The sequence below is a fragment of the Larus michahellis genome, chromosome 2 (genome assembly GCF_964199755.1).
Source record: "Larus michahellis chromosome 2, bLarMic1.1, whole genome shotgun sequence".
NCBI classification, from domain to species: Eukaryota; Metazoa; Chordata; class Aves; order Charadriiformes; family Laridae; genus Larus; species Larus michahellis.
Genome location: NC_133897.1, coordinates 155,156,857 through 155,184,135, shown reverse-complemented (window position 1 = coordinate 155,184,135; position 27,279 = coordinate 155,156,857). Strand labels below are relative to the sequence as shown.

At 44.9% G+C, this 27,279-nt stretch overlaps 1 protein-coding gene across 2 annotated transcripts in view; it reads right to left on the bottom strand.

The window, feature by feature from the left end:
• The window catches only part of DEPTOR (DEP domain containing MTOR interacting protein), a 78,930-nt gene that overhangs the window by 17,922 nt on the left and 33,729 nt on the right, over nt 1–27,279 (bottom strand). For both annotated transcript variants that reach the window (XM_074577736.1, XM_074577737.1), the window contains 5 exons: nt 23,858–24,036; nt 8,841–9,026; nt 8,088–8,222; nt 4,899–4,969; nt 4,128–4,232 (listed from right to left, as the gene is read on the bottom strand). In XM_074577736.1, the coding sequence (XP_074433837.1) occupies nt 4,128–4,232; nt 4,899–4,969; nt 8,088–8,222; nt 8,841–9,026; nt 23,858–24,036 (676 nt within the window). The remainder of the gene's footprint in view (nt 1–4,127; nt 4,233–4,898; nt 4,970–8,087; nt 8,223–8,840; nt 9,027–23,857; nt 24,037–27,279) is intronic.

Below are 27,279 nucleotides of genomic sequence, written 5' to 3'. Positions count from 1 at the left end.
AGATCAGGAGAGCAGAACCACGCTGAGATGATCCTGACTGCATAGGCTAATCCCCAAGCAGAGCTCAAAACAGAAAGGGTTGCTACCAGTGACCATACGTGGTGCCCCAAACACCCTGCTACTAACTGAAATGAAGAAGAACTAGAACAGGGTAGAAAAGCTTGAGTGGCCATTGGCAATTTGTGCGCTACAAAGACCTTAGGTGTAACAGCCATAAATACCAGTTTGCTCAAAACCAGTTTAAGGAGACAGATACTCTTTAGCATTCTGCAAAGGTTAGAGCTGGGCGCTGATTTCCCCAGCCAAAGGAAAGAACAGATAATCAGCAAAATGAGTGATCAATTTGTCTCTTTCACAAGCCTCACGCTAAGCTACGTCTGCTCGTTCTGTCCCGCTCCGTTGCGGGATGTCACACTAACAACAACGCGCGATGCAGAATTTAAGTCACTAGTTTGAAGTCAAGTTGTGTAACTTTTCAAAGAATACTTGTACCTTAAAAATGGAAATTAATTTACAGAATAAAACACTGAAAAGAGGGGGAAAAGAGTTTTCCTGACAAGTGGCAGTATTTAGCAGTGTCGTCCACAGAGACCTGAATTTTGCAGCCAGTCAATACTGAATATTAAAGCAACCTGGGAACTTCAAAATCGTGCCGTTCCTGTCTTCCCCTGCTGACGACAGCAGACAGCAAAACAGAGCTGCAAATAACTTAGAAGAACACATCACAACACTGACTCCTTTCATAGCCCTGCGTCGCCTCCAGCTCCCACTTGTTCATGCGCTCGCAGCAACCACGCTCTTCACCACGCTGTCACAGGCAACCGCACTTCAGCAAACCAGGTCTAAAAATACTTTAATAAAGCTAATTGACAAGCTATTTATTAAATTATTTGCTCAGCTTTGTACTTGAAACCTCGGATTGTAAATGGTAATCCTATTTACCAGCCCCAGAAGAGGTATCAAGACTTAAGGCCAAAACCATCACACCCTCTCACACCACTGCAGCAGACCATGCTCGTAGGGATTGTCTCAGAATTAAATTGTCTGCAAATTTCCCCCAGAAGAGGATGTCACGTATAACGAGATGGCGAGTGCTGCCACGCAGAGGTGTGCCTGTGCAGCCCAGCTGCCCTGCGCCGTGCCCACCACACAGCCGCTGCGTGTGGTCACAGCTCCGTCCCAAGCTCATTGAGATTTCTACCGGGACTTCCAATTCACGGCACTTTGGAGCAGGCCAGGAACCCAGCCAAGGTCAGACTGAAAGCAAGACACCAAAGTCCTTCAGGTAGATTGAGCCTGAAACGTTTACTGCTTTATATAATACACAGTAGAGTTTTATGGGCACAAAGTGAGGTCCTACAATGAGATTGTAGGCAGCAGTCCTCTCTCAACAATTTGTCCAGCGTAATGCAAAGACAGGAATATAGTGCTCTCCAAGAGAGAGAAGTGCAAAATCACAAGCTTTACAAATAAAGCCATTTCCAAAAACAATTACACTGGATACATCTCCTTAGGAGGAAAAACCCTGCTGCTACTGCCAAGAACTTTTCTGCAAACTGCAACGCCAAGTCTTGGCTCTTCTTCAAATTCTTGCCCTTTTCATCATCGCCAGCTTTCCTTGTTAGCGCTTCTTTGGTGTAGCGCTCAGAGCAACACTGGCAGACAAAAGCCTCTTGCACCAGCCCACCAGAAGTTACCCTGCCCAATGGTCTGTCTGCAAAGGGCCCCTCCTGCGGCTTCCACACAGGGGAAGGCTTATTTTCAAGGAACTGTCATCTAAAGCCTGTCATACCATTTCCTTTAAATGTGCCAGATTGAAGAGTTCTGTAAACAGATGGATTAAGTGACACAGATTTTTTAAAATTTCAAATACTGCACTATAATTTACATACCTATTGCTATGGGAACACCTCAACAAAACCACTTCTTTTCAAAGAAAACTGCCATTTCTTCACCAGGGGCTAAAGGTATTCAGCGTTTCTGAAAACGGAGCACCAATTTTGGTGTTTAAACGGGGACTCTACTAATATATTGCCATAACGTTTTATGTGCAGTTCTGCTCTTAAACGTGATTTTATATAAAGAGAGCATCTTTGCAAATAATCAGATCTCTCCTTTGTGCAAATTCAAGGCAACATATCACAGTTTTACTGTCTAAAATACTGTTTGCTCCCCTCAGGATAATGGACTATTTTGCATTCTTCTGTCTTGAATGGTTCGGGTAAACCTCTGTAACCCCATCAGAGGATGTGAGCACACGGAGAGCACGAATGGAAGACACGAGGACATAATTTGGTACATAAAACCAGTTTCAAAGGCGAAATATGAAAGAACTCCGCTTACCTAAAATGTCCTAGTGTGTAGTCACAGGGCTCTCACATGAAACCAAAAGTAAAAACAACCCAAAGACCCGCTATATTCAGCTCTGACGACTGCGTTCAGACGTGAAATCTCTAAGATTATACACATGACACCACAGTGTTATTTTTACAAGTCAGGTTTCAGAATAGGTCTACTTTATTGCTAGCTGCTATATTCAGAGTATAAAAGATGCTGTAAAATACTAAACTCCCAAGTTCAGGAGACAGATCATACACACGAATAAATTCGGTATTTTCATATTTAAGTCCTTTAAATTTTAGGCAGGATTACTTTTTAAAAATGATGCTCTTCATATGGAAATTTTAACTGTATATTATATTTAGATATTGTACAAAACAAATAAAAAATTCCAGTTCCCTCCAGAATGAAGCCGTTTGCCAGCAGGATGTGTCAGGGTGCTGCCTGCACCGACAGGCTCTACAGCTGCCGTTCCCCCTCCCAGGGGTTTGCCTGCCCGTACTCAGAAAAAGGAAATGTTTCAAAGACATTCTTAACAAGTGTCGTGAAAAAAAAGCCCAGAAGCCAGAGAGAGGAAAGTCCTGTAGTGCATTTGCTAAGGAGGGTGCCACGGCACCGTGCGATGGGCAGGATGCTCATCCCTGGAGTCGTGGCAGCGCACGCTGCCTCCAGCTCGGTGGGTGTCAATATACGGGCGAGGGACACCCGGGGTGAGTGTGAGAGGAAAGGGAGATAAACTGGAAAGCAGGACAAAATTCGCGGCAAGCATGGGTTGCACATGGAATACATCTGAAACCTTCGTTTGTGTTGTTACCATACAATAAAACATGACATAAGCTGATCTTTGTGTCTGGCCCAGCCTGGACACTGGAGTAAGCGTAGCGGTTAGTCTCCCACTCTTGCTTTTATCTATACTTGGCATAATGCTTTGCTTTTCTTTTTCCCGCTATAGAAGAGAGCGAGTAATCCACAGATATCTGCGGAACGTGATCCAAACCCACAGGTAAGTCAATGGGCTCTGCATCAGCAGTACCAAAGCCTTCACATGGAATTTTTATTTATTTATTTATTCTTAAATCGTGTATGAAAAGATTTAAACTCTTATGAGATATGGAAGTATCATGTATTCCTCTTCCAAAATGTCTTGAATCTTAACTGCTTTACTTTGCTAGCTTCACTTTGAGTAGGTATGTCTGACTTTGCCTCCTCCTATTGTACTTCCAAGTCCTCTTTGGTGGACTTGGCAGCATCAGGATAACGGTCTCACTCCATGATCTTAAAGGTCTTTTCCAACCAAAACGATTCTATGACCTCTATGATTTCTATATAGGCGAAGTCCAGGAGCTGCACACCAACAACCACATAAATTGCGAAGTCAAGAGGAGGGAGGCTAAAATTGTGCAGAGTTGGAAAAAGGTGAAAATAACAAAAAAAACCCACCCCAAAACCCACAAGAAAACCAATCTCCAAAACCAGCTAACCAACCAACTAAAAAAAAATACCCAAAAAAACATACCCAAGGAAGGGAAAGGATCAAGAAAGCAATTTGGAAAGGATAATTGAGTTTCATGTGAAAAGGGGACTTGAAGAATCTCAAGGACAGAAGAAAAGAAGCAGGAGGGGGGTGAAAGGCAGCAGAACTCACTGGGCACAGATGCCTGAAACCGAGACAACGATCCTCAACCCCGGAAACAAAAGGAACTCTCCCTCCCCAAGTACAGGCAGGCCAAGACTTTCACTGAGCAGCACAAATACCCCCAGTAAATCGTCCCATTTTGAAAACCCACCTTCATGCCAGCCGCGGCTGCCGGCCCGCTGGGGTCCACGGCCTGGATGTGGCAGGGTTTGCTCCCCCGCACCACAAAGCCCCAGCCCACTGCATCCCCGACGATCTGGAAAGAGAAAAGAAGGACGTGATCACCTTCGGGCAGCTCGGTGAAATTCAAGGGGGTAACATCTAAATGGTTCAAGATATAATTTCAACATCTCTATACTTCCAACACACAGCAAAGGACATTGTGTAGAAGCTGCTGTATCACTCGTGGGAAAGGCCCTATCCAAGTGAATCCTCTTGCTTTTAATGAACTTTTTTTGTTGAACTAGGAGACTGTAAGAAGCAATGTTCCCAATGACTAGGTTCAAAAATGTCTTTACAGAAAGGCTTTCTCTAATAGTGAATATGAATCAAAACTTCTGTCCCATCATAGTCGAGAAAGATCTAAGTGGAAAACTTTGATTTGGGTAGGTAATCCACTCCTGCAGTGCAAGTATTATTAGGAGCATAAAGTCTAGATGAGTTTGTGTAATACAAATGTTACTAGCTTTATGTAATTTTACACTCCATTTAAGGCAGCAGTACTACATTGGCATAAAGACAGGATAAACAAGTGCAGAATCAGACCTGAAATGTGTGGAAGTACTGATAACGGAGTTTGGGATTTTAAAGTACAAACCTCAGCAAATGCAAATAAGCTCTAATTATCCCATCAGAAAATGTCTGTTTGGATTACCTTATTTATACAACATGCAGAAAATAAAGACAAACACTGGAGACGTACCGTAAAAGTTTTTCTTACATATGGGGCTCCAGGCATCAAAAGCTCATCAGCAGTCACAGGTCTCTTTAATACTGCGGAGGTACATAAATGAATATTCAATATAAGCATTCTTCTGGAGTTTTTCCCAATAAATACGATACAGTGTTTGGATACAACACATTTTTGGTCCCACTTCCCATGCACTCTTTCAATTCTTGCAGACTTGCTTGAACGTAGTGAAAGAGCCAACGACTGCAGAATAACCCTGAGTACTAATGACGACATCTTTGGAAAAACCGGGCATTTAGCCAACAGAGTTTCTTGTCTGCAATCAAGATCCATTAAACACTATCACAAACATCAGAAGCGGCTGTTCCCGTGTCCTGTGTTGAAACAAGTGACCGACCTTCCTGGCATGGAGCAGTTTTTCTTCCCGGCTCGCTCTGTGCATGTTGGGTGCTCTCTGCTAGTTCATCCGAGTCGGGTTTGAATCACAGAATCGAGTAATAAGAAAATTCTGCTTCAGTCAGGAATTACCCCAACGAAGAGATTTCTACAGTTGTAGGCACAGACGGCTAACTCCCCCTCACCCAGGGACAGCCTAGGTAATCTACAGCTGGCTGGGATTTTACATGAAAGGAAATACCAGTGACTTTCTGCAGGTGATTCCCCATTGCCTTGCCATGGCACGGGGTACTTTTCCCCTGAACAAAGTAAATGCAAAGTTCTACCAAGTCAAATCGATGCCATTCTGCATACCGGTTTTTGTCTGTCTATAAATGCGTTACAAGGTGGAGGACAACGGGATGATATATGTTGTTCGCCATGTTTGCCTGCTTCACCTCTAAAATTGTGTCTGCTTTTCTTTTAGCGATAAATAATTTTGATGATGTCTGCCTTTTCGGTCACAGGTGGAAGATAACATTTCCCACAGATGGTATTCGAGCACATTCACGAGCTTCTTAATGCCATTCATGGGAGCAGGGAGAATTCTAGCATATGAACCAATACGGATTTTTTTTCTTTCCCGTGGATGTTGACAAACTGTCATTTAGCCAGCGTTACACTTTGCAGAGCATACCTGGTCAACGTACAAAACCTGAATGATTATGCTCATTTGACAAGTCAGAATCAGGTAAATCATCCAGGCGGGACTCCCTTGCGTGCCTCCCCTCATTATACCTCCAGAAATTTTTTTTGTTTCATGATTGTTTTTCTACATGACTGGTCAAGTCATGACCTGGGGTTTTTTGAAGCGTTTGCCTGCAAGAGAACTCATCTGACAATAAATATACCTCTGCCTTGTGTTTATTGGCACGCAGTTCAGTGACATACTCCGGGTCTGGACAGCACGAAGCTATTTGTGAAAAAAATCACTTTATAGTCCAGCAGAGGTTTAAGAATTCCCCCATAACATTTACATCTGACAGCCTTATGTTAACCTGAGCGAGACGACGTGTGGACCTGTACTTGTGCTACAGAAGAAATTACCCTACATTGCCAGTAATTGAATAATTCTTAAAAATAAGTCTAAGTCTGTTGCTGTCTTCTTTCAAATATGAGTCTGCTAAAGCTATTTAGAGTTTGAAAATTAGTTGTAAAGGAGAGTTTCTTTAAAAAAAAAAAGAATTTATGCAAGGGCAACATCAGTCGACTCTTTTTCTTTCTGTGTTGTGTAAGTAGCTGCATGAAAATAAACTTGTTCTCACTACTCATGGGTTGACGCTCCACATATAATCAGAACCATAAATGAATGGAATAGTCAGCATACTTCAGATAGCACACACATTTACGGACAGCGTACGAATGCTGCGTTATCTGTCCCAGAACAATTTCCAGGATGTAATTAAGGATGTACTGGGGCCAAAGAGCTCCCCATACAAAATCTACCAAAGCGTTTCTGGGAAGTATACCTGAGAGATATTCTGCCCCAACGTGATACTGTGGCACCCTTCACATAGGGGCAAACCCGTTGCCTATGGGGGTAAACACGTTGGAAAGCGGTGCCGGACGCCCACCAGCAGCGTACTCCAAGGATGCAATGGCCACCAGCGCTGAGCGTTCCCCCAAGCTGGACAGCTGGTCTGGTGTGAGGGGTCATGGCTTCTGCAATCATACCGAGTCCTTCAAATTATTTTACTTTAGAACCCCATACTGAATGCCCAGCAGAGCCTACAGAGAGGGAAGGAAATGTGCTAAAAGGAGAAAGAAGGAAATGTCCCTATAACTACGCCTTTCTTTCTGATGGCCACTCTCCACAGCAGGAATGAAATGCGCTTTAGCTCACTCATCTCCTGAGTAAATTGTCAATGTTTTCAACAGGATTCATGCAGTGCTTGAGGCACTCTCTAGTAATCAGTTCAAATGCCAGCATCCCTTTGAAAGCAAAGCTTACACGTAGCCACTGAAGCCTCCCCCGTTGTACAACTGTCGGCACAGACCCGGTAAATTTGAAATAATAAGGAGCACGAAGGGCAGCGGGGACTCTGCTTTGAAATTCAGGGCTGTTTCTGAGGAAAATGGAGAAGCTGAAACAATATCTATCCTGGTCTCTTTGTTCCCTTCCCAGATGTACGGTAAGAAACAATTTTAAGCGAACTGTGGAAGAATGGGTGTGTTTAACCTTCTGGCATGGGATAGGAAATCCTTTCAAAAGGAAAATAAGCTTCAACACTACTTTTACCTTCCTAAACAGACCGGTGTAAGACCTAAACAAAACCCAAAAACGTTGAAATGGTCCCTGACAGCCTGAAACAATGCCGCCTCTTTTTTTTAGAGGTTGCTGTTTTCTGAGTTGGGCTATTTCATAGCAACTCAAGCGGCCACTGGATAGTTAAACTCTCCTCTGACTTGCACCAAAGGAATGTCTCTAGGAGGAGATTTGAATGGGTTCAGAGCTTGGCAATGAAGAGGCAAATCTGGGCCCCTGACTGCATGTCCTCTAAGAGATAAACTGCAGCTCAAACCGCAATTACGGGCTTGATGCAGAGATTATTGGAGGCAGACGTCTGGCTTGTGTTCAGCGGGACTTCAGGCTAGAGGGTGATAATGGTCCCCTCTGGCCTACAAAACCTGTGACGCTGTGAATTTTTAATGTATCCTTGACAAGATAAACTTAGAGGCGATGCCAGGCATTCTTCATGTCGCCTTCTCCCCGGCCAGATGCCTGCGCCGCGGCTCCTGCGCATCGTAAGCGATGCTGGTGCTCACCGGACTTGGGGTTGCAGAGCACGGGGGGGCTGCTGCTGAGCGTCGGGCTGCTGCTGAAGTACCCGCTGCTGCCACAGCTGCTCATGCTGCTCCTCCGAACCGCCGACACGATCTTTATCTCCTTGGTGGGACTCACTACAAACAGAGAGAAAAGACAGAGAGAAAGGGAACTGGTATTAATTATTGAACCCATTTCCCTGGTTTCTTTAAAACAATAGCAATAAGCCAGCCTTTCGCTGAGCGCACTGGGAAGGGGTTAGTGTGGTTCACATTGAAGAGTCACTGCACGAGAATGATACACCCAGGTATGCTGTAGCTAATACGATGGCTGAACTGCCCCCGTGGCAGTGTGTTCTAGGAGGCATTTAAATATAGGGAAATAAATTCTTCCATTTTTCATATTGCTGCACAACAAATGCTGCAGGACCCCTTCCCCTCACTTTTACTCTTCTTGAAAACTCCACACAGCATATATAACTGATTACTTTGGGCTTGGAGGGATTTTAACCAGTTCTGTTTGTTCATGGACACTGATTTTTGATCAGCATCTGACATGCTATTGATACAGGCACAAAACCATCCCAGGGAGCTAAAGACTTTGTAAATTGAGTGAATGGACAATCCCTGTGAACAAGGGCACGTGATACCCTGCTCGGCTTTTTTTCAGCTAAACACTGAAACCCCTCGCCCAAGAAGGATTGTTTGGCATCCCAGGGAGTTGCCCTACAGACAGCAGTACAGTTGATGAGTCACCTGAGAGAAAACTGGTGTGCTTTCTGTTGTCGTGGTTCTGCTTGCGCAGGCAAAACGGGCTGTCGTGGCTTTCTGGCATCAAGCGAGATTTCTCAGTGAGGAGTTCCATTAGTCGCCGCCGCCGGCGGAAATTCATTCTGCACTGATAGAGCAAGTTGCTGTCCATAAAATGGTGTTTGTTGGACACTGAGAAAAGAAATGGATAGAAGGTCTACGCCTGGTAGGACTGAAATGAGAGCACATCTATCTGCAATGTGGGAACAACACGCCTCGCTGTAAGGAAGCAGCACTCGGAGGTCTCCTCTTCCCCTCTGCGGACTCGGAAGGAGGAGGAATCATAGAATCATAGAATCATAGAGTCTTCATGGTTGGAAAGGACCTTTGAGATCATTGAGTCCAACCAGACACACACAAAAAAAAACCCCAAACAAACCCCTACAATCTCTGTCACTGGAGCATGCCCTGAAGTGCCACATCTAGACGTTTCTTAAACACCTCTAGAGATGGTGACTCAACCACCTCCCTGGGCAGGCTGTTCCAGTGCCTGACCACTCTTTCAGTAAAGTCATTCTTCCTAATATCTAACCTAAACCTCCCCTGCCGCAGCTTCAGACCATTTCCTCTGGTCCTGTCATTATTCACCTGGGAGAAGAGGCCAACACCCACCTCTCTACAGCCGCCTTTCAGGTAGCTGTAGAGGGCAATGAGGTCTCCCCTCAGGCTCCTCTTCTCCAAGCTAAACATGCCCAGCTCCCTCAGCCTCTCCTCATATGCCCTGGTCTCCAGACCCCTCACCAGCCTGGTGGCTCTCCTCTGGACACGCTCCAGCACTTCAATGTCCCTCTTGTACAGAGGGGCCCAGAACTGAACACAGTACTCGAGGTGAGGCCTCACCAGTGCCGAGTACAGAGGCACCATCACCTCCCTGCTCCTGCTGGCCACGCTATTCCTGATACAAGCCAGAATGCTGTTGGTCAGCTTCACATGGGTAGCCTCAGTATACAAGCTTTTATAGTGCTGATAACAAAGTGGCCACTGCTGAGAGGAATCTTTTACACTACCTTGATTAATGACAAGCACTTCTTTTTGTCAAGTGGAAATGGAAGTACTTTATCTTTCCACGACAGGCTGCAGAATGGTCCATCTCCACACATGCTCTCTCTGCATGACGTTTGGTGCTGCTGGTCACCACAGACCAGACTTACCTCCTGACATCGAGCTTTTTGTAAATTCATCAGTGCAGGGCAGCCCCTGGGGGCTCTGACTGACGCTTGTTCGGAGCTACAGGGCAGCAAAGGATCGAGACCTGTGTATTTCCTCTGTCTTGTTCACCACAGACGCCGTGTCCCAGACGCTTCCTGCAGGCCACTTCCTCCCCTTCGCACGGATACGCAAGGTTTGGGAACAGGCACCCCGCCAAAAATCATTTCTTACGTAATGAAGTCTTAATTACAACCTGTTTTGACACTGAGAGCAAATCCCAGGTTGCTGGTGTCAGAGCAAGAGTGCCGAGCCCACGGGCTGCAGCATCGCCGTAACGTCTGCGTGTTCGCTGCCACTGGCACTGCACCTTTCTAGTGACGAAAATTGCAGCAGCTGGACGGAGTTTTGTGCCAGGTCCTGAGAGTGCTCTGACTCCTTCAGGGCTTGATCGTAGGAAAGCTCTCTGGAGCCCTCCCTGCATTAGTACCGCAGCATCTTAAATAGCTGCAATAGATGTTTTGGCTGCGTGTTCTATCTCCTCACCTAGCTCCTGTGATTACGTGCCACAGAAATTATTTCCCACAGTTGACCTTTTCCATGAGGGATCTAGATTCTGGATTTACCTAGTTTATAAATTGCATTTCTTCCAATACTGAATCATAAGAACTGGTGGGTTATGCATATTTATATGTAAAGTGTAAACAACAACATAAATATGCACTCGGACATCAGCCACATCTTTGAGTACATGACTTGGTCATTTGGCTTCAGCCTTCTACTGCAGCCACCGAAGTTCCACCTTGGCCTCAGCTCTGCCCAGCACGTGGGGTCCAAAAGCAGCGGGGCCCAAGGTGATACCCCAGGTCCAGAGTCTGGAGTCCTGCTGGTCCGCTTTCCCTTTGTCCTCATCCCCATCACACTCTTTCTTGCTCTCCTCCCTTCTTAATACCTCCATGTGTCCCAGATTGCTCACCATGAGCTCCACAGAAGTAGCCCACATACATGGTAGCCTTGCCAAAAAAGGCTGTATGTAGACATTAACTTCCAGCACCATTTGGTGCGTGTAAACTGAAGGTATAGCCTCAAAGAGGAAAAGGCCCAGCCACCTTCTGCATCAGCTGGTGGTTTCAGAGAGAATATTCATGGCAGGGATGTCCAATCAGTTATCCTCATCCAGGCAATAAAGAGGGGGCCAGTCCTAGCCATTGTCCTCGGCACAGCCCTCCATACAGATACGGAAACTTCCATATGGGGTCAGACCGTAAGTTCATCTTGCAAAGAAGCACGTCTCTTGCCTGCCTGGGCCACTCAGAGAGGGGACACCGTACAAACGGACTTTTACCTTTGGGACACCAGGAATAATCAGGACACAGGAGCTTTCTGAACTGCACGTGCTTGTGCCCAAGCTGCCACGCAGGCCGTCTGCCCCAGAGTCCCGCAGCGTGGCGGAGGCTGCAGGACATTTCTTAGAGTTTCAGTAAAAGGTTTAGAGTTTTGAAACTCTACCTTTTTTCATGAAGAAAGCAGAAAGTTCATGCCAGTCAGACAAACTGCGACGTTTCCAGTACCATCTACAGAAAAGACCCCTGTTACCTCCACTGCCTGGTTCTGCTGAAGAGCTTCGGAAGAGCCAGTGCCACTTGGCTCCTTTTTGGTGCTCCACCTGTTGTTTCCTCGAATGAGCCGTACGCATCCTCTGCGAGCAAAACGGCTTTGCTAAGTCAGATTTAGCATTGCAAGCAGTTCCTTACTGTGTTCCGACATGTTGAATACCGCAGGCACACACTGCTGCTGCGCTCATCATTTTGGACACATATAGCACACGATACTATTAAACACCACTTACTAACGATCACTATTTTTGAAGAACGGAAATGCAGGAGAGATTTGGAGACTTGCCTACATCCACCAGAGGATTTCCTATCAGACGCAGAGTTAATATGTAGGTGTTCGCAGCTGCCGGTCTCATTTTCAGACCACTGACACAATGAGTAAAAGTAGCAATATCCAGCAATATCCTACCACATTATTAGAATAACCTGCCGCAAATACAAAAAAACCCTTTTTTTTTTACGACGTCTTAGAGAGTTCCCTGAAACTTAATAAGATCTACTTATTCAGCACACTACTTGGATTCATAATCTTAAATGAAAGACAAATACTCCCTTGGAAGCAGAATCACTGTTGCCAACCATTTGCAGTATAAAAAATATCAGTATGGTTTCTGATTCAAGTTAAATATTATGGCATTACAGTTCTTAAGTAAAACTATTCCGTTCCGTTTGGGTCATTAACTGAAGTGCTCTGACAGTCCTCAGAAATTATGATAATCAGAGATCAACACGCTGGTGTTACAGAAGCTTGAAATTCTAGAATAATTCTTCACCATGAAACTACATAATATAAACTTCTTTATGCCAAGCTACTAAACATATTTTAGAATAACAATACTTGTTTTGACTGAAATATCGTAACATTCTGTATTTACAAGAGCAAAGTTTAGGTCTGACGTTGAAGTAATTCACCCCTGCGGTAACTATTTTAGTCCACGGAAGGGTGAATTTTTAGACAATAAAGGAACATGAGTGGAAAAGAGAAGACCAATGATTGTGTGTTGTGGAATATTTGTATACGATTTACACAACAAAGGGTTTGTAGCGAGAATATTCATGACAAGTAGTATCAGTACAGAATCTGGAGCGCTCATTAATTTCCATAGTTTGAATTCCTCCTTGCTACTGATAGTTCACCATTCACGTGAGCGGTAGAATCAGAGCGTGCAGCCCCAGCTTGAGCAAACGGCGCATTCGTAGCACCAGGTAACTTTCTGCGTGTTCCTTGACTAAAAGGTAGTATTTATGCATATTTAAGGAGAGGCTCAAAAAATAGACAGGAGTAGTTAGCTCAAACTGCCTCCTTGTACATACATCACCAAATAAAATATCTCCCCAAAATTACTGGTGTGCCCCATGGGGCTAATTGTTTATTATTTTATTTTTTTTGAATCATCGACTTGGTGACATATTCACGATTTGGGATGAAATGTCGTTGCCGGGACTCTGCCTAAGAGTGAGTGTATCTGGAATGGTGTGGAAAGAACGGATTTCCAGACCACGGATCAGAAGGAAGTGGTTGAGGCGGGGGAGGCGGACACGGGTGCGGGCTGTCTCTGAATTGCCCCTCAGGTGCGGTGGCTGAGTTACAGCGTTAGCCAGGAGGAGTTCCGCCTGTCCTCACCCTTGGTAAATCACACCGATGTGAATGCCGGAGGCAGAGCAGGCACAGAAGGTTGGTTTTGTTACACTTGGCACACGCCGGGCGAGAGGTACCGGGGCAGGCACGGCTGCGCGCTCACCTGCTCCGACGGTCCCTGCTGCGCTGCCATCGGCAGAGAACAGCGGGAGTGAAAAACTTCTCCAAGCTGATTGCAGGATGCCGAGAGGGCTGCGCAGACTTGCTCGGGAGGGATTTCTTTAAAGGTGATTTCGAGGTTGTTACCTCCAGCTATCGTGGAGCGTTGACTCAGAGGCAGCAGCAGAGAAACTCGTGGTGCCCAACAAGGCTCCTGCTCCCACTATCTGTCCCTCTCATGGAAGGTGCTGCCTCTGGATAGGGATTGACTTAACTACTCCTGACTTAGTTCACTGCCCTTCATAATGCAGCGTAGAAAAGCAAACTGGCACCCATTTCAGCTTGTCTTAAATGGTCGGGCCGTGGCTGACGAGGATCAGGACCTGTATGTGTACATGATGAGGGTGACGTAAAGAGCAAGGTGGGGTGACTGCGTGGGCTTTTCAATCCAATTTAACTCACAGGTGCTCATGTGGCAACATGTTCCTGGTACGATGCGCACCTTATGAAAGAAACTGTACCAAAGAGACAAAGAAACCTCCAAAATCACAAAAGTGAATTAAAAGAACTTCTGGTCCTGGATGGAAAGGCACCAACATTAATTCAGAGTCACCTATGTCAAACTTTGGTGGTATGGTCACAATGCACCGGTCTAATCTCCCACAAAATTTCTCCCAGAAACAGAATGTAAAAACTGCCTTTTAACCTTATGAAACTATAGTTTAATCTTCCTTCAAAGCAGCCTGTAATGACCACTTTACTCTTCCCTTACGAGCTGTTCAAGCCTTCAGTTACTTTCCCTGCCAGGCAATAAAGATTTAACTCGAGGCTGGATTTGTTTAACTTTAGCTGCTAATCCCTCGACTTTGTCACACCTTCATCAGAAAGTTAAATAAGATCTGGGCAGAAATCTTTGTAAAGAAGTCTGTGAAGGGATGAAGTCGACTCTCAAACATATCTCTGATCAGCTGAATAAACAACACCCCTTAAACTCTGACTCGTTTTCTAGCCCTCCTTGAGTCCTCTTCAGACTTTTCTTCATCTTCCCTAAAATCCGGCTATCAGACGGCACGCTCCCAGCTACAACCTCCCGCCCCTTCTGTTACTTGCTGCCCTCCTTTCTGTACATCTCGGGCTCCCAGGAACAGCTAATACAGCTGTACTGCGCAAACAGCAGAAGCTGGGAACGATTTGTGCCCTGTACATCCTCCTTTCCCTGCACAGCATCGCTTCACACCAGCGAGCGCAGCCTGTATTCTCATTTCCTAGATGTATCGCCCTCTAGTTACACCATCAGTTACATGAAAACACATCTCTTTTGGGGTAATGACCATTTAATAATTAGAGTTCAATTATTTGTGTGCCGTCTCATCTATCCATAGAGTTTGCACACTCCATTGGCAAGGATTTTAGCTGGTCATTCCCCACTTACATTACAGTTAAGAAGAGAAAAACCCGATTATTTATTTTGGCATTTCTCAAATTGGGAGCACCTAATGTGGCAGCTTTGGTGGTTCTTGTGCCTGGCTGCTTCACAGTTTCTGCCCGGAAACATAAAATATAAATTGCAATGTCCGCGCAAATCTTCTCTCAGCTTCTGCTGCTGACATAAAATCCTGGGATCTGCACGGGGCTCAAACAGCCTCTTCTTCTTTTGCAAGGAGGCTGATGCACAGCAGAGAGAGAAATATTAGCTTTACATTCATTTCATAGAACCGAGGAGGCTTTAGAAAGTACAAACGCCTATTTTAATAAATGGTGTGACTCATGCCTTAAAAATCAGGCTATTTTCATAACTGGCTTTTCCCCCAAATCCCTCCCACCACTTCAACTCCCCATGTTTTTGGGCGCTGATAATCTGTGTACATCTTTACACCGGTGATTAATGCTTTCTACCAGCCGAAAGCTGCAGTTCCCGGTGGGCCAGGCCCAGCGATGGGCTCCAGCTGCTCCGCACGTCTCCAGACCCACAAGGCTGTCACCAGGAGAGCCCGCGGCTGGAGCCGGGGAACGGCTGCTCCGCGTCGAGGGAGTGGTGGGAAAGAGATCAAAGTTCCCCGAGGAGCCGGCTGAGCAGCTTTTCTCGAGAGAGCGAAGGACATGTTGAAGTGTGCGCTTGTTTGTTTGTGTGAGCATGAGCTTGTGCTGGGGTTAAGAGGAAGAGGTTATAAAAGCATTAGCAGAGTGTATGGAGTTCTCAGCGCTGATATGTCATGTCTTTCCTCACTTAAAGACAAAAGCAGCACTGAACTCTTTCCAGCCGTGCCTAACACATTTCCAAGCCTTTCGCTGCACGAGGCAGCGGCCCCAGCCTATTCGCAAGTGTACTTTATCTTTTTACTGAGGTAGTTTCCTCTATTAAAATGACATTAAGCACAGTTCGAAGCTGCAGGCCGAGGGAGGTGATTCTGCCCCCTCTACTCCGCTCTGGTGAGACCCAACCTGGAGTACTGCGTCCAGCTCTGGAGTCCCCAACATAAGAAGGACATGGACCTGTTGGAGCTGGTCCAGAGGAGGGCCGTGAAGTTGATCAGAGGGCTGGAGCACCTCCGCTATGAGGACAGGCTGAGAGAGTTGGGACTGTTCAGCCTGGAGAAGAGAAGGCTCGGGGAGACCTTACAGCCCCTTCCAGTACCTGAAGGGGGCCTACAGGAAAGGTGGGGAGGGACTCTTTATCAGGGCATGTAGTGATAGGACAAGGGGTAATGGTTTTAAACAGAAAGAGGGGAGATTTAGATTATATACTAGGAAGCAATTCTTTACTCTGAGGGTGGCGAAACACTGGAACAGGTTGCCCAGGGAAGTTGTGGATGCCCCATCCCTGGAAGTGTCCAAGGCCAGGCTGGATGGGGCTTTGAGCAGCCTGGTCTAGTGGGAGGTGTCCCTGCCCATGGCAGGGGGGTTGGAACTACATGATCTTTAAGGTCCCTTCCAACCCAAACCGTTCTATGATTCTATGATTCTGGACCTTCACTATCACTGGTTGCAATGGTCTGCACCTTTATATAGCAAGTCACAGATGACCATACCAGTTTTGACCTCTGAAGCAGCAGGACATTGCGCCGAAGGAGGAGGATGCAGGATAAGACACGCTGGTGGGCTGCAGGGAGTGACAGGGGGCTGCTGGTTTATCTGAAGGATGGCACAGCCCGAGCAGCTCCCACCAGTGCCCAAAGCGTGTCCAGGGAAGGGCCGGTCTCCAGTCCCGTGTCCTTCTGCTTCCTTGCTCCCCTCTCCTAAGCAGAACCAGTGCTTAAAAGGGAAGGTAACAAAGCAACACCGTAAAATAACGGTTCCTTAAAAAAACGCCTCTGTCCATGGATAGCAGCTTGCTGAGCCCGTCTCCTCTGTGCCTCAGGCCTTTCGCCAGCTCGGTTTCGGTCCCTTGCCAGAGAAACAGTGGAATTGTGTGTGTCCACTTTGGCTTTCACCGAGGGAGAGTGAGCCCATGAGATTGGAAAACACCGAGCAGCTGCTGAGACCCGCATGGGCTGGCGGCTCGTCCTCGCCCCGGCTCCACGCTGCCCACCTCTGCCCCACCACCCACCACTCCTGCACGTCAATCTTCCACTCCTGCCTCGCACCAACACACGTGCGGCCAGAGGAGTATCACCAACACTTTATTCTGCATTGGACAATGCTTTTCCCACTCCTGTCAGAGCCTTCCTGTTTTTCTAAAGCTAATCTGGCATCTGCAAATGCATTTCAATAATGGCACCTATTCATATTAGTTTCCTTTTACACATTGATGAATTCCACCTGCTTGGAGCTCCCTCAAATCAAGGAAGAGAGACTACAGATGTTCAGCGAGCACAGGGCCTTGGGTGTTGGATTCCCTGCACCATATAAACACAACACTTGCATTTCCCCCTTTTATGAATGTATACATGCTATGTACACTGTAGATAAGCCCACCTGCGAATGTACTTAACCAGCATGTTAAACTCTTGGCACTGCAGCTGTACTAAATGGTATTGTTTTCTCATTTGTATTACAAGGAATTTGCCTTGAATGGGCAACGGATCTAAGCTTGAATTGCTCTAGTTTCCACCAACCCTCTCATATAAAACAGGGCAGACCCTGGCCCTGAAATACGAAATCCAGAGAGCTGTTCCAGCTCATCCTAGCTAAGGGTGAAGCCAGTAAGCGTGTCCAGAAGTAAGTAGGTCCTCGACCTATAAGTAGGTCCAGAAAAAAAGCTGTGGTATAATTAGAGAAGCATGTCCCCCGAGCTGTTTCAATGAACTGTGGTATATCCACGTAGTGCAAAAAACGTCTAGACAACTTTTATTCTGCCTTTAAAGCATCAGGGTTACGACAGACAACTGCCAGAAGTTCCTTGAGAACTGAAATACGGAGTATCCTGCTCATATTAAAGCAGTATGCTCTGCTCAGTGCATTAACGTTTTATTTCAGCTGCCTTAAAATAGGTATGCAGATAAGTGTTTCTGTACACATTTTCTTTCCAGTAGGTTTGCCATCTATTTGCAGTCTATTTTCAAATACACGGCGACTTACTCTAGCATGAAAAGCCCGTGTTGAATCACACGCATTTCAGCAGTCTTTTCAGTTTGTATATGAGGATTTATCGTCTTTAATTTAGCAAGTTTACAGAACATAGCCAACTGCTTTTCTTTGCTTCCAAATAAAGTATGGAAAGTACAGTCTGTGGCGAGGGAAGCAGAAGATGAAAAGGCCCATCTGGGTATCTTTTTTTTTTCTGTTGCAGCTGTTAAAAACTGAAACTCATTCTCTGTCAGAAAAATAGAATTTGGTAGCTAATATGAAAAGAAGTCTTCACATGTTATTTACATAATGCATAGGGCATGTGGGTCTTTCAAAAACCAAACTCATTCCTGCTTCAGAGAGAGACAACTGCAAGAAGAGCACAATGAGAAGTTGATAGAATCAGAAGCTGGAAGATTATAGAGTCACATGCAAAGTTCTTATTCTCCTACTTTCCTACAAGGGCAAAAACACGTAAAATATGCAAAGTGGTCTCCAGATTTGGCATAAGCAGTTGAATTACTGTGGGTGAGGTTACTGTCCCAACGTATGGGAACCGCCGAGGAAGAATTGCCACACAAATAGCCAACCGAGTGCTTCTGCGCGGCATCGGCTCAGGGGGAACAGGGCTTATAATAAAAACAAAGTTGCATTGCAGGACTTCAAAGACTAACTGAAGGCTTGTGTTTTACTGAGATAAATCAAGGCACCATCTGTAAAAATGGGATGTTTTATAATTTTTTGCATGGAGTACACACAATGAATGCTTGGATAGATGCAAAAGCTGATGCGATTCAGGCATTAGATCAACTACAAAATTCATATTAAAAAATCCATGTGCTAATTTTGGAGGAGAAAACCTATGACCATTTAAGTCAAGGATTTATGGGATGGTTCAATTTCAATGGCACTTATAAATGGCTACCTGCAGTTGATATTTCCAAGAAAACAGGTTCCAAAGAGAAATCTCAAATTAAGGAAGTATATATTTCACATATACAGCAAGTTTTCACTTACAAAGTAAGAAATGTCAGCTAATCATCAGGAACTGGACATCTAAAGTTAATGTAACAACACATACTTTACAATTCATATAGAGAGAAAGCTTTTCAACAAAAGCAAAAGAAATAACACATTGTTAGGTATTTAATCTACTTTCACAATTACAATAAACTTTCAACTGCATCGTGTAACTTGATGCTTAAAACTAAATGCAGTGACCGCCTTGTTAAGGGCAATTTTGCTGTATGAAGGTACAGAGTCCTTGCAAAGAACAGGGAAAATTAAATATATGTTTTAAGACTTTTCTGCAGAGATAGGGAGATAGCATATGCCAATATTTACTGTTCTCGCTAAGTCACTACAAAATGTTTGTTTCTATCTCTGAAAGTAATTTGCACAGTGGAGTTTTGCTGATAAAAGATTAACTCTGGAGAGGTGGTAAGCACCTGCCTCTGTGCTAAGCCAGCAGAACGTGTGCCTGCCTTGAATACACCAGCTCTGGCCAAGTGCCATTAACTTAATAAAACTTTTTAAAGCTGGAAGGTATTCTAGTTGGGGGTGGGCGCAGAAAAGACCCATGTCATGCCTAAAACACCTTACCCCATATTTGCTACCACTATAAAATCTTAGCACTGATAAAAAGTTTCAAAGATACCTGCTAGCCAGTCATCTCCAAAAGAGATTTTTCCGCCCCTCGCTCATTCAGGAAAGTAAAGTCTACGGCTTTTTCAGGACCCATCACACGTGTTCCTCTGCCGGTCTGAGGTTGGGAATCTGCTTCCCGCCCCCCTGGAGCAGAGTGGGCAGCCGTGCAAACTTCTTCGTGCCGGCCCGTGGCGCGGGCACTGCCTGGGGAAGGTGCTGGAGGGATGTCAGAGAGGAAATAACACCAAGCTTGGGCACTCGAAGGTAAGCAGCAGTTTGGGAAACAGCACCAGCAAAAGAGAGAGGATGTGATCTAGCACGGGAAGGGGAGCAGCTCAGAGCCGCGTTTCTCGCAGGCTCAACCGGGAGAGCGGCACATGCCATACTGTCTGCGGTGCAGGGCAATCGCTGCGTGCTTACGCTCCACACAACATATTGAAAAGTGTTTCTAAATGTGCTATGGTTTGGTTGCTGCCACAGTGGAAATGCAAATATTCGTCTTGCAAAGTGCAGGTGCTATCCTAAGAAGGCATAGCTTCCTCTTAACAGCATTAACCAGATTTTAAAATGGAAAGTATTTATCACTTGAGATTCCAGACCTTAAACCTTTCTGCAAGGCGGGCAGATGTTTCTTCACGCCCCCAGCTTCCATATCCAGAGAGTCCTCAGAAGAGGAGAGGAGGACTTTGCCTGTCATGTCGGTGGTGCGCTGCTACTGGGGCTGCAGGTGCAGGGTAGGTGCTGCAGGAAGTCCCGTAAGCAAGTATGAGCCAAAAAATGATGCCAGAAGGAGCTCTGTGGATACCCTCTTTCCTCCTTGGGCATCTCGGCATCTCTGTTTTCCAGACTGAGCAAGGGCTGTGACTGTGTGTGGATGTTCATGCTCTCCTCTGCCTGCCCTTAGCCCATCCTCACTTTGGCCTCATCTACTCTGGAGCTGGCAGAGAATTTCCTTCTTCTTTTGCTGCACGTGAATTTTGACCACAGTAGCTAATTGGTATCACCATTTCCGTATGAAGAAGAACAAGGAAAGATCCAGTCTCCGGGAGGAAAGGCTTATTACAAAGCTCTGCGTACCTCACCATACTAGAAATGGGCTTTTCTACAGCTGAGAAATGTGCTCTGTGCACCTGTTGTCCCAGCTCTTATTGAATGTGCATCACCATGTTTACAATTCTCCGCGCAATCTTTATTCCTGTACTCTGGTGAAGACAGTGTTCACAAATGCAGAATATCCACTGGCGATTACACTGCCAACAACAGCCTGCAGGAAATGGACAGTGCATAATACCTTGATACTTTTTCTTTTCTTTTTTTTTATTTTTCCATAGTACCTGGGGGTACCAGTCCATAGGAAAGGACATCTGGCTCCTATTTGTGCAAGTGGTGGTTTGTGGGTTACTGTTCGTATGCGCCAGTGGGATTTTGGAAGGAAGCAATTCAGCACTTAAGCACGTTTTGTCATTTTCATGTACGGCAGGGGAAATACATATAGTTATATATGCCCAAAGAGATCAGGAAGATTATTTTTAAACTGAAACATTTGATGTTTTTACAGCATTTATACAATTCCTCTTAAACCGCTGTTTTCCTTTTTAAATTTAGCATCACTGTTTATTTCCTTTGTGAAACCTGGTTTGTGTCTGACCAATTAAAGTGAAGATAAATGTGACAGGAAGCTGTTTTGAATACAGTACCTCAGCTGCAGAAGAGAGCTTCTCTGAGTAATTGAAATGAAAGTCAGTATCAGTAAAAATAAATTGTGCAATTCAGTTGTGGCTGGAAAATTGCTACTGAGATTGGCAACTTGGTGCAACTATTTCTATTACTTTCTATTGCATTAGGTAAGGTAATAAATACTTCATAAGAATAGTAGAGCAAGCTTTATTTTATTCCATATTGTGGATATCAAACAATACTGCTAGCAAAAGATTGCCTTTAGGGCAGAAAAAGGTTTTATTCTCCACTCCTGCACAGTCGAGAGTCTTTCTGCTGGTTCTGCCAACAAGGATGCCAATTAGTGTCAAGTAACATTTTCGTTCTGCTGATGAGATACAAAACAAAGGAAGCATAGTATGGTGAAATGAATTTACTGTACTAAGAGATAGAAAAATACCTTATTCTTTTTTTTTTTTTTTCTAATTAGACCTAGAATTCAGTGAGATGCGGGAGGGGTGGAAAAGAGAATACCACTTCTGCCATTTTACAGTTTATATCCCCAATTCTGTATTGGGAGTTCTCATTTTGAGCTCTCTTCTTAGAGATCATACCCACTTGCTAAGGTGAACCCCAAACCACCTCTGTGTAAATTCTGCTACTGCTTTCGTCAATATTCCCAACACTATCTAGACAATTATTTTCAGTGAAATCCAGCGGAGAATGAAATCTCCTGCTTGGGAACCTGCACAAAGCGTGTCCACTGGTAAAGGTAAATCTCAAGGACTCAGTTTTATTTTACTTCCAGCTTCCCCATCAAGTCAGTGTGAAATCCCCACTGAGTTACCTTTGCCCCAGTAAAAGCTGAGCGAGGAAGACGACGGTACCTTGGAGTGAGAAGGCCACTTCCTCAGCAATCAACCAAGTCCCAGTGCCCCTTTTGTGGTCACTTCAAGAGTTTCAAATCTCTTTCTAAGACAGCCCTTTGGCATGTGATGGACTGCTAGAAGGGGACGGGCAGGGGATAAACCTGCAAAACTGGCCAGGGCAACCCATGAAGGTGAGCAGGTCATCATCGATCGGGAATCCCACCCAGAAACCCGGCTTGACGGAGGCAAAATTATTTCCCTGCCGATGTGCACTGCTGATCATTTGCCTTCATTAGTGAAACAAAGGTTGAGCTGCAATAAAAGCCACATCCTGACTTTCTTCGCTCTGCAAAGATTGCAATAGCAAAGTAAATCCAGCTTTGCACCAAGTGTCAAGTCCTGACTTTATTTCCTCTGCAAAAGTGTCAATAGCAGCATAAATCTCACTTCTGTCTTTTTTTCTTCCCTCTTTTTTTTTTAAGGAAGGTTTACGTTGTGTATCATACACAAAAAATGCTTGGGTAAAAATAGGAATGAAATCATTGCTGCTATAAAGAGGAGGGGTGGCATACCTTCCCTGTCTGTCAAGCTCCAAGCAGTTGGCACCCTATAAATCATAGGAACCACGGCGTAATTATAGAACTGGAAGCTGATTACTGTAAACATTCAGAAGTAGCTCCTAGTAATTGGAAGCTAAAGATAATGTGAGCATGATTACAACCACGAAGGAACTCTGCAGGTCCCTTATGCCCCCATTTTTCTCTACTCCTTAAAACTAGATTTTCTCACACAGCAAGAAGCAACCCAGTCAATCTAGCACCTTGTACATTAACAACCTGTTAATACCGTGAATTGTTTGTTGTCTGTCAGAATTAGCCTTGATTTGACAACATTCGGATCACCAGGATCTGATTACTTTCCCGTTGTGCGTTAAGCAACATAGCTAACAGCTACTGCCAGCTTGTTCTGTCATCTCCTGGCACCCCTTCATCACTCCCAGAGGCCCTGCAACAGGTTTATGATGGAAAACGCACGGTCAAAGAAGGGCAACTTGCACTGAAAGAAGATGATGGCAACATGTAAAATGGGTTTTAGTGCCAGGGTGTTCATTTCTTCACCCTTGGGGCAGTATGGAGAGAAACCTCTGTTTCTTCTGTCTCCTCCACCCTTGGACCTCCTTGGTGAAAGTACATCTGCCAGCCACATTGTGCTGGACCATAAAGAAATTTTCGATTTCTGCCTCAAAGAAGTTACGCCACCAGGACAAATATAATAACACTTCAGCTGAAAGTGATACCCCCTTTCTTGCCCGAACATACTAGAATGAGCCTGCAACATGACCAAGAGTAAAGCTGCTTTTCTGGCATCAGGTTGTGCTCCGCGCCTGTCCTCAAACAGAACCTGTCATTTTCATTCTACATAGAAAATTTGGCTTCTTTACGGCTCTAATCCCTACTTGATCCTTATAAAGCTATTTACCTCAATTATATGTAGTGCTGATAGCAAGTTATACTAGTTACCACAAGTGTTGGAGCTTTGAGTTTCATCCATATCCTGACGTTGCTATTATACAATCCCAAATTCTGCATTTGAGGCAGAATTTTCAGAACTAAGACAACAAGCTCTTGAAAAAAGCGACCCTTTTATTAAATACAGTTACCTAGGCTCCTACCTGAAATCATTTAGAACTTGGACATATTATGACAAGAGCCCCTCCGCATGATTTGACCCGAAGGAAGTGCTACAAAAGGTGTAGCTTTTGCTACCTGGCAGTAAATTTCTCACCGTGCTGTATAATCCCGTGCTCCAAAAGTCTGCGGCCAAGCTGCTCTGCTTCAGTCCGTGTGGTGGCTTCTCCTTCCTGGATCAGCCAGTCAATAAACTCCGATGCCACGAAGGTCCGTTCATACTTGACTCCTTCCTCTTCCCTGGCTTGCAGAAGAGTATTTTCAGAACTCATCAGCCTGGTATGGGGGAGAAAATCTGGTAGGAAAAATGGTTCTTCAAATAAGCAACTCCAGATTTATTCTGGCAAATCTCACTGATATTAAGCAAACAAATGTGAACCTTTCACTGGCTTACTAAATCATAGAATCATAGAATCATAGAATTGTTAGGATTGGAAGCGACCTTAGAGATCATCTAGTTCCAACCCCCCTGCCATGGCCAGGGACACCTCCCACTAGACCAGGATGCTCAGAGCTCCATCCAGACTGGCCTTGAACACTACCAAGGATGGGGCTTCCACCACCTCTCTGGGCAACCTCTTCCAGTGTCTCACCAGCCCCACAGTGAAGAACTTCTTCCTAACATCCAGTCCAAATCGATCCATCTCTAGTTTTAATCCATTCCCTCTAGTCCTACCATTACCCGACATCCTAAAAAGTCCCTCACCAGCTTTCTTGTAGGCCCCCTTAAGATACTGGTAGGCCACTATAAGGTCTCCTTGGAGCCTTCTTTTCTCCAGACTGAACAACCTCAACTCCCTCAGTCTGTCCTCATAGGAGCGGTGCTCCAGCCCTCTGATCATCCTTGTGGCCCTTCTCTGGACACATTCCAGCATGTCCATATCACTCTTGTAGCAGGGGCTCCAGAACTGGACGCAGTACTCCAGGTGGGGTCTCATGAGAGTGGAGTAGAGGGGGAGAGTCACCTCCCTTGACCTGCTGGCCACGCTTCTCTTGATGCAGCCCAGGGTACAATTGGCTTTCTGGGCTGCTAGTGCACACTGACGGCTCATGTTGAGCCTCTCGTCCACCAGCACCAGTCGCTGCCCAGCCTATATCGGTGCTTGGGATTGCCCTGACCCAGATGGAGGACCTTGCACTTGGTCTTGTTGAACTTCATGAGGTTGGCATGGGCCCACCTTTCCAGCCTGTCAAGGTCCCTCTGGATGGTATCCCTTCCCTCCAGCGTGTCAGCCGCCCCACACAGCTTGGTGTCGTCGGCAAACTTGCTGAGGGTGCACTCTATGCCACTGTCCATGTCGCTGACGAAGACAAACAAGACCAGTCCCTCAAGCTATCAATCTAAACTTAGGATGTGAATTATAACTGCTTAGTCTAAAAGTTTAGGCTTTATATCCCTGCATGAAGTTAATGCTTTCTCTTTTTTTCCCTAAAAGAAAACAAGGTTTTTCAGTTTCACATTTCCTCTATTTAGTTCTATAGCTTCTCTAAAAGTTAATGTGTTATCAACTTGGAAACAAAATTAGCCCAAAAGCACCAGATCGTGACTAATGTGTTCAAAAATTCCTAATTAATTTTTACAGTTAGCAGGACTGTGCCCCGAAGTCATTTAGATGGTTTTGAAAATTCTCCCCATAAGCTTTAAAACAGCTGCAGAAAAATTCAAGAGGAAGGAAAAGAGGTAGTTCTGTGGTTTGGGTGGCTGATAAATATTTAGCGTCCAACATCCAGTGACGCAGCTGCAATCAGTGAATTACACACCTGAAGACATTGTGACATCTGAGTCTCAGAGTCTCTGTGCCTCAGTTGGCTCCGTGTAACACCAAAGTTCAGAGGAACATCCTGAGGTGTCTCTGAATCTCCTAGTGCCTGGCATGTACCTGGCTTAAATACACTAATAAAATTCTTCTGCATTCAGGTAAGGCACACAAATGATGCAGTACAAAAAAAAGAAAATAACAAGTCTCAGTATTTTGTTAATGCAAAAGTAAGGTTGACAGTTTGAAAGAAGAAATGACAATTGCTCCCTTTCAATACAGAAACCCACTTTTTTGTTGTTCTTGGGAGACCAAGCACCCTAGCATCCTTATTTATTAATTTAATTTTTCTTCATAATTATTTTATTTATTATAGGCTAATAATAAGACTAGTGGTAAGACTTTCAGAATAATAGCTCAAGAATGGCATGGTTATTTTTAACATGTAAGACTAATAAGTCCCCTCCCTTCACCAACTATTTTGAAATTAAGGGCACAGCTGAACTACAACAGGAATATTCTGGAAGCGCTTAATCTTAGCCCTTCTGATAAAAAAATCTGAATTTCATATAAATCCATACGGGGGCTACCTCTTTCTTAAACTGCCACCATGTCCAGAGTTCATGGTATATAATGTCACCTCCTTTGGGAGGCATCGGAAAAATCTGTGCCATGAGAACACAGAGAAAAGTTTAATTTGAAATTACAATGAGGAGGTTTGGCAGGACCCAGCCCACGTGATTTTACCTCAAAGATTTATTCCCTTGACTTTAACAAGAGCTAATCAGAAGCCTGAACTGACTGGATGTGACCACCAGGCAGCGGATCACCAAACCGGGCGATAGCTGCTCAGCCACAGCTGTATGTCAGCGGCAGATATAACAAACTGCTCGTTTAGACGTTGGTGCGTCATTGCCAGCCCCTCTGAGCTGAGTAAGAGCTACGGAAGTCAAAATTAGCTGAAGTCGGGGGTGAGGCCAAAAGCAAGAGTATGTGCCACAGGAGACAGAATGTTGACTCCAGAACTCTTGCGAAGACTTTATTCTTTTTTCATATTTTGATTTACAAGCGTCTGCATGCAAGGCAACATTTTGTCCCACACTAACCACATGCAACACAGACAGAGCTCCAAGGGACCATCTTTAAATGCGTCTCATTCACCAGGCTTTTTTCCCCACCTGTACCATCTGCCCCACGGTTACCCAGAATTTGTTACTCAGGCTCTGTGGGCACCAAATAAAAAATCCTTAGGGTTGTGTTAATTGTTCTTTGATAGGTCTATAATTAGTTGACCAGCTCATTGAAGTTGCAGATAGAGAGGTCCTTGAAAAAAAGATGCTAATCGTTAGATTTTTACAGAGACACAAAAGAAATTTGGAAAAATATCAAGTGGAAAAAAACCCGGCTTGACATTTCACACCCTTCTGTGTGTGCCCAGAATAGCACTGCAAAGGATTTGGACTTGTGAACAAACAGACACGACAAATTGATGGTTTAACAAACCCAGAAACAGCAATCCATAGACTTACATCGCTAACTGAAGTAAATCACTGTAACTCCACGGCTGTCAACAAAGCTATACCAATTTACATCAGCCAAAAACCTGGCCTTTCATTACCCAGGACTGGAAACTGCCTCTATCTCTTCCATTTTATCCTTGTTTCAAAAAAACATGAGGCTATTCATGCCAAAACATATTCTTTGCGAAAAAATGGTGTTATCCCTTAAATACATTAAGGGAATGTATTTAGCCAAATGCTGG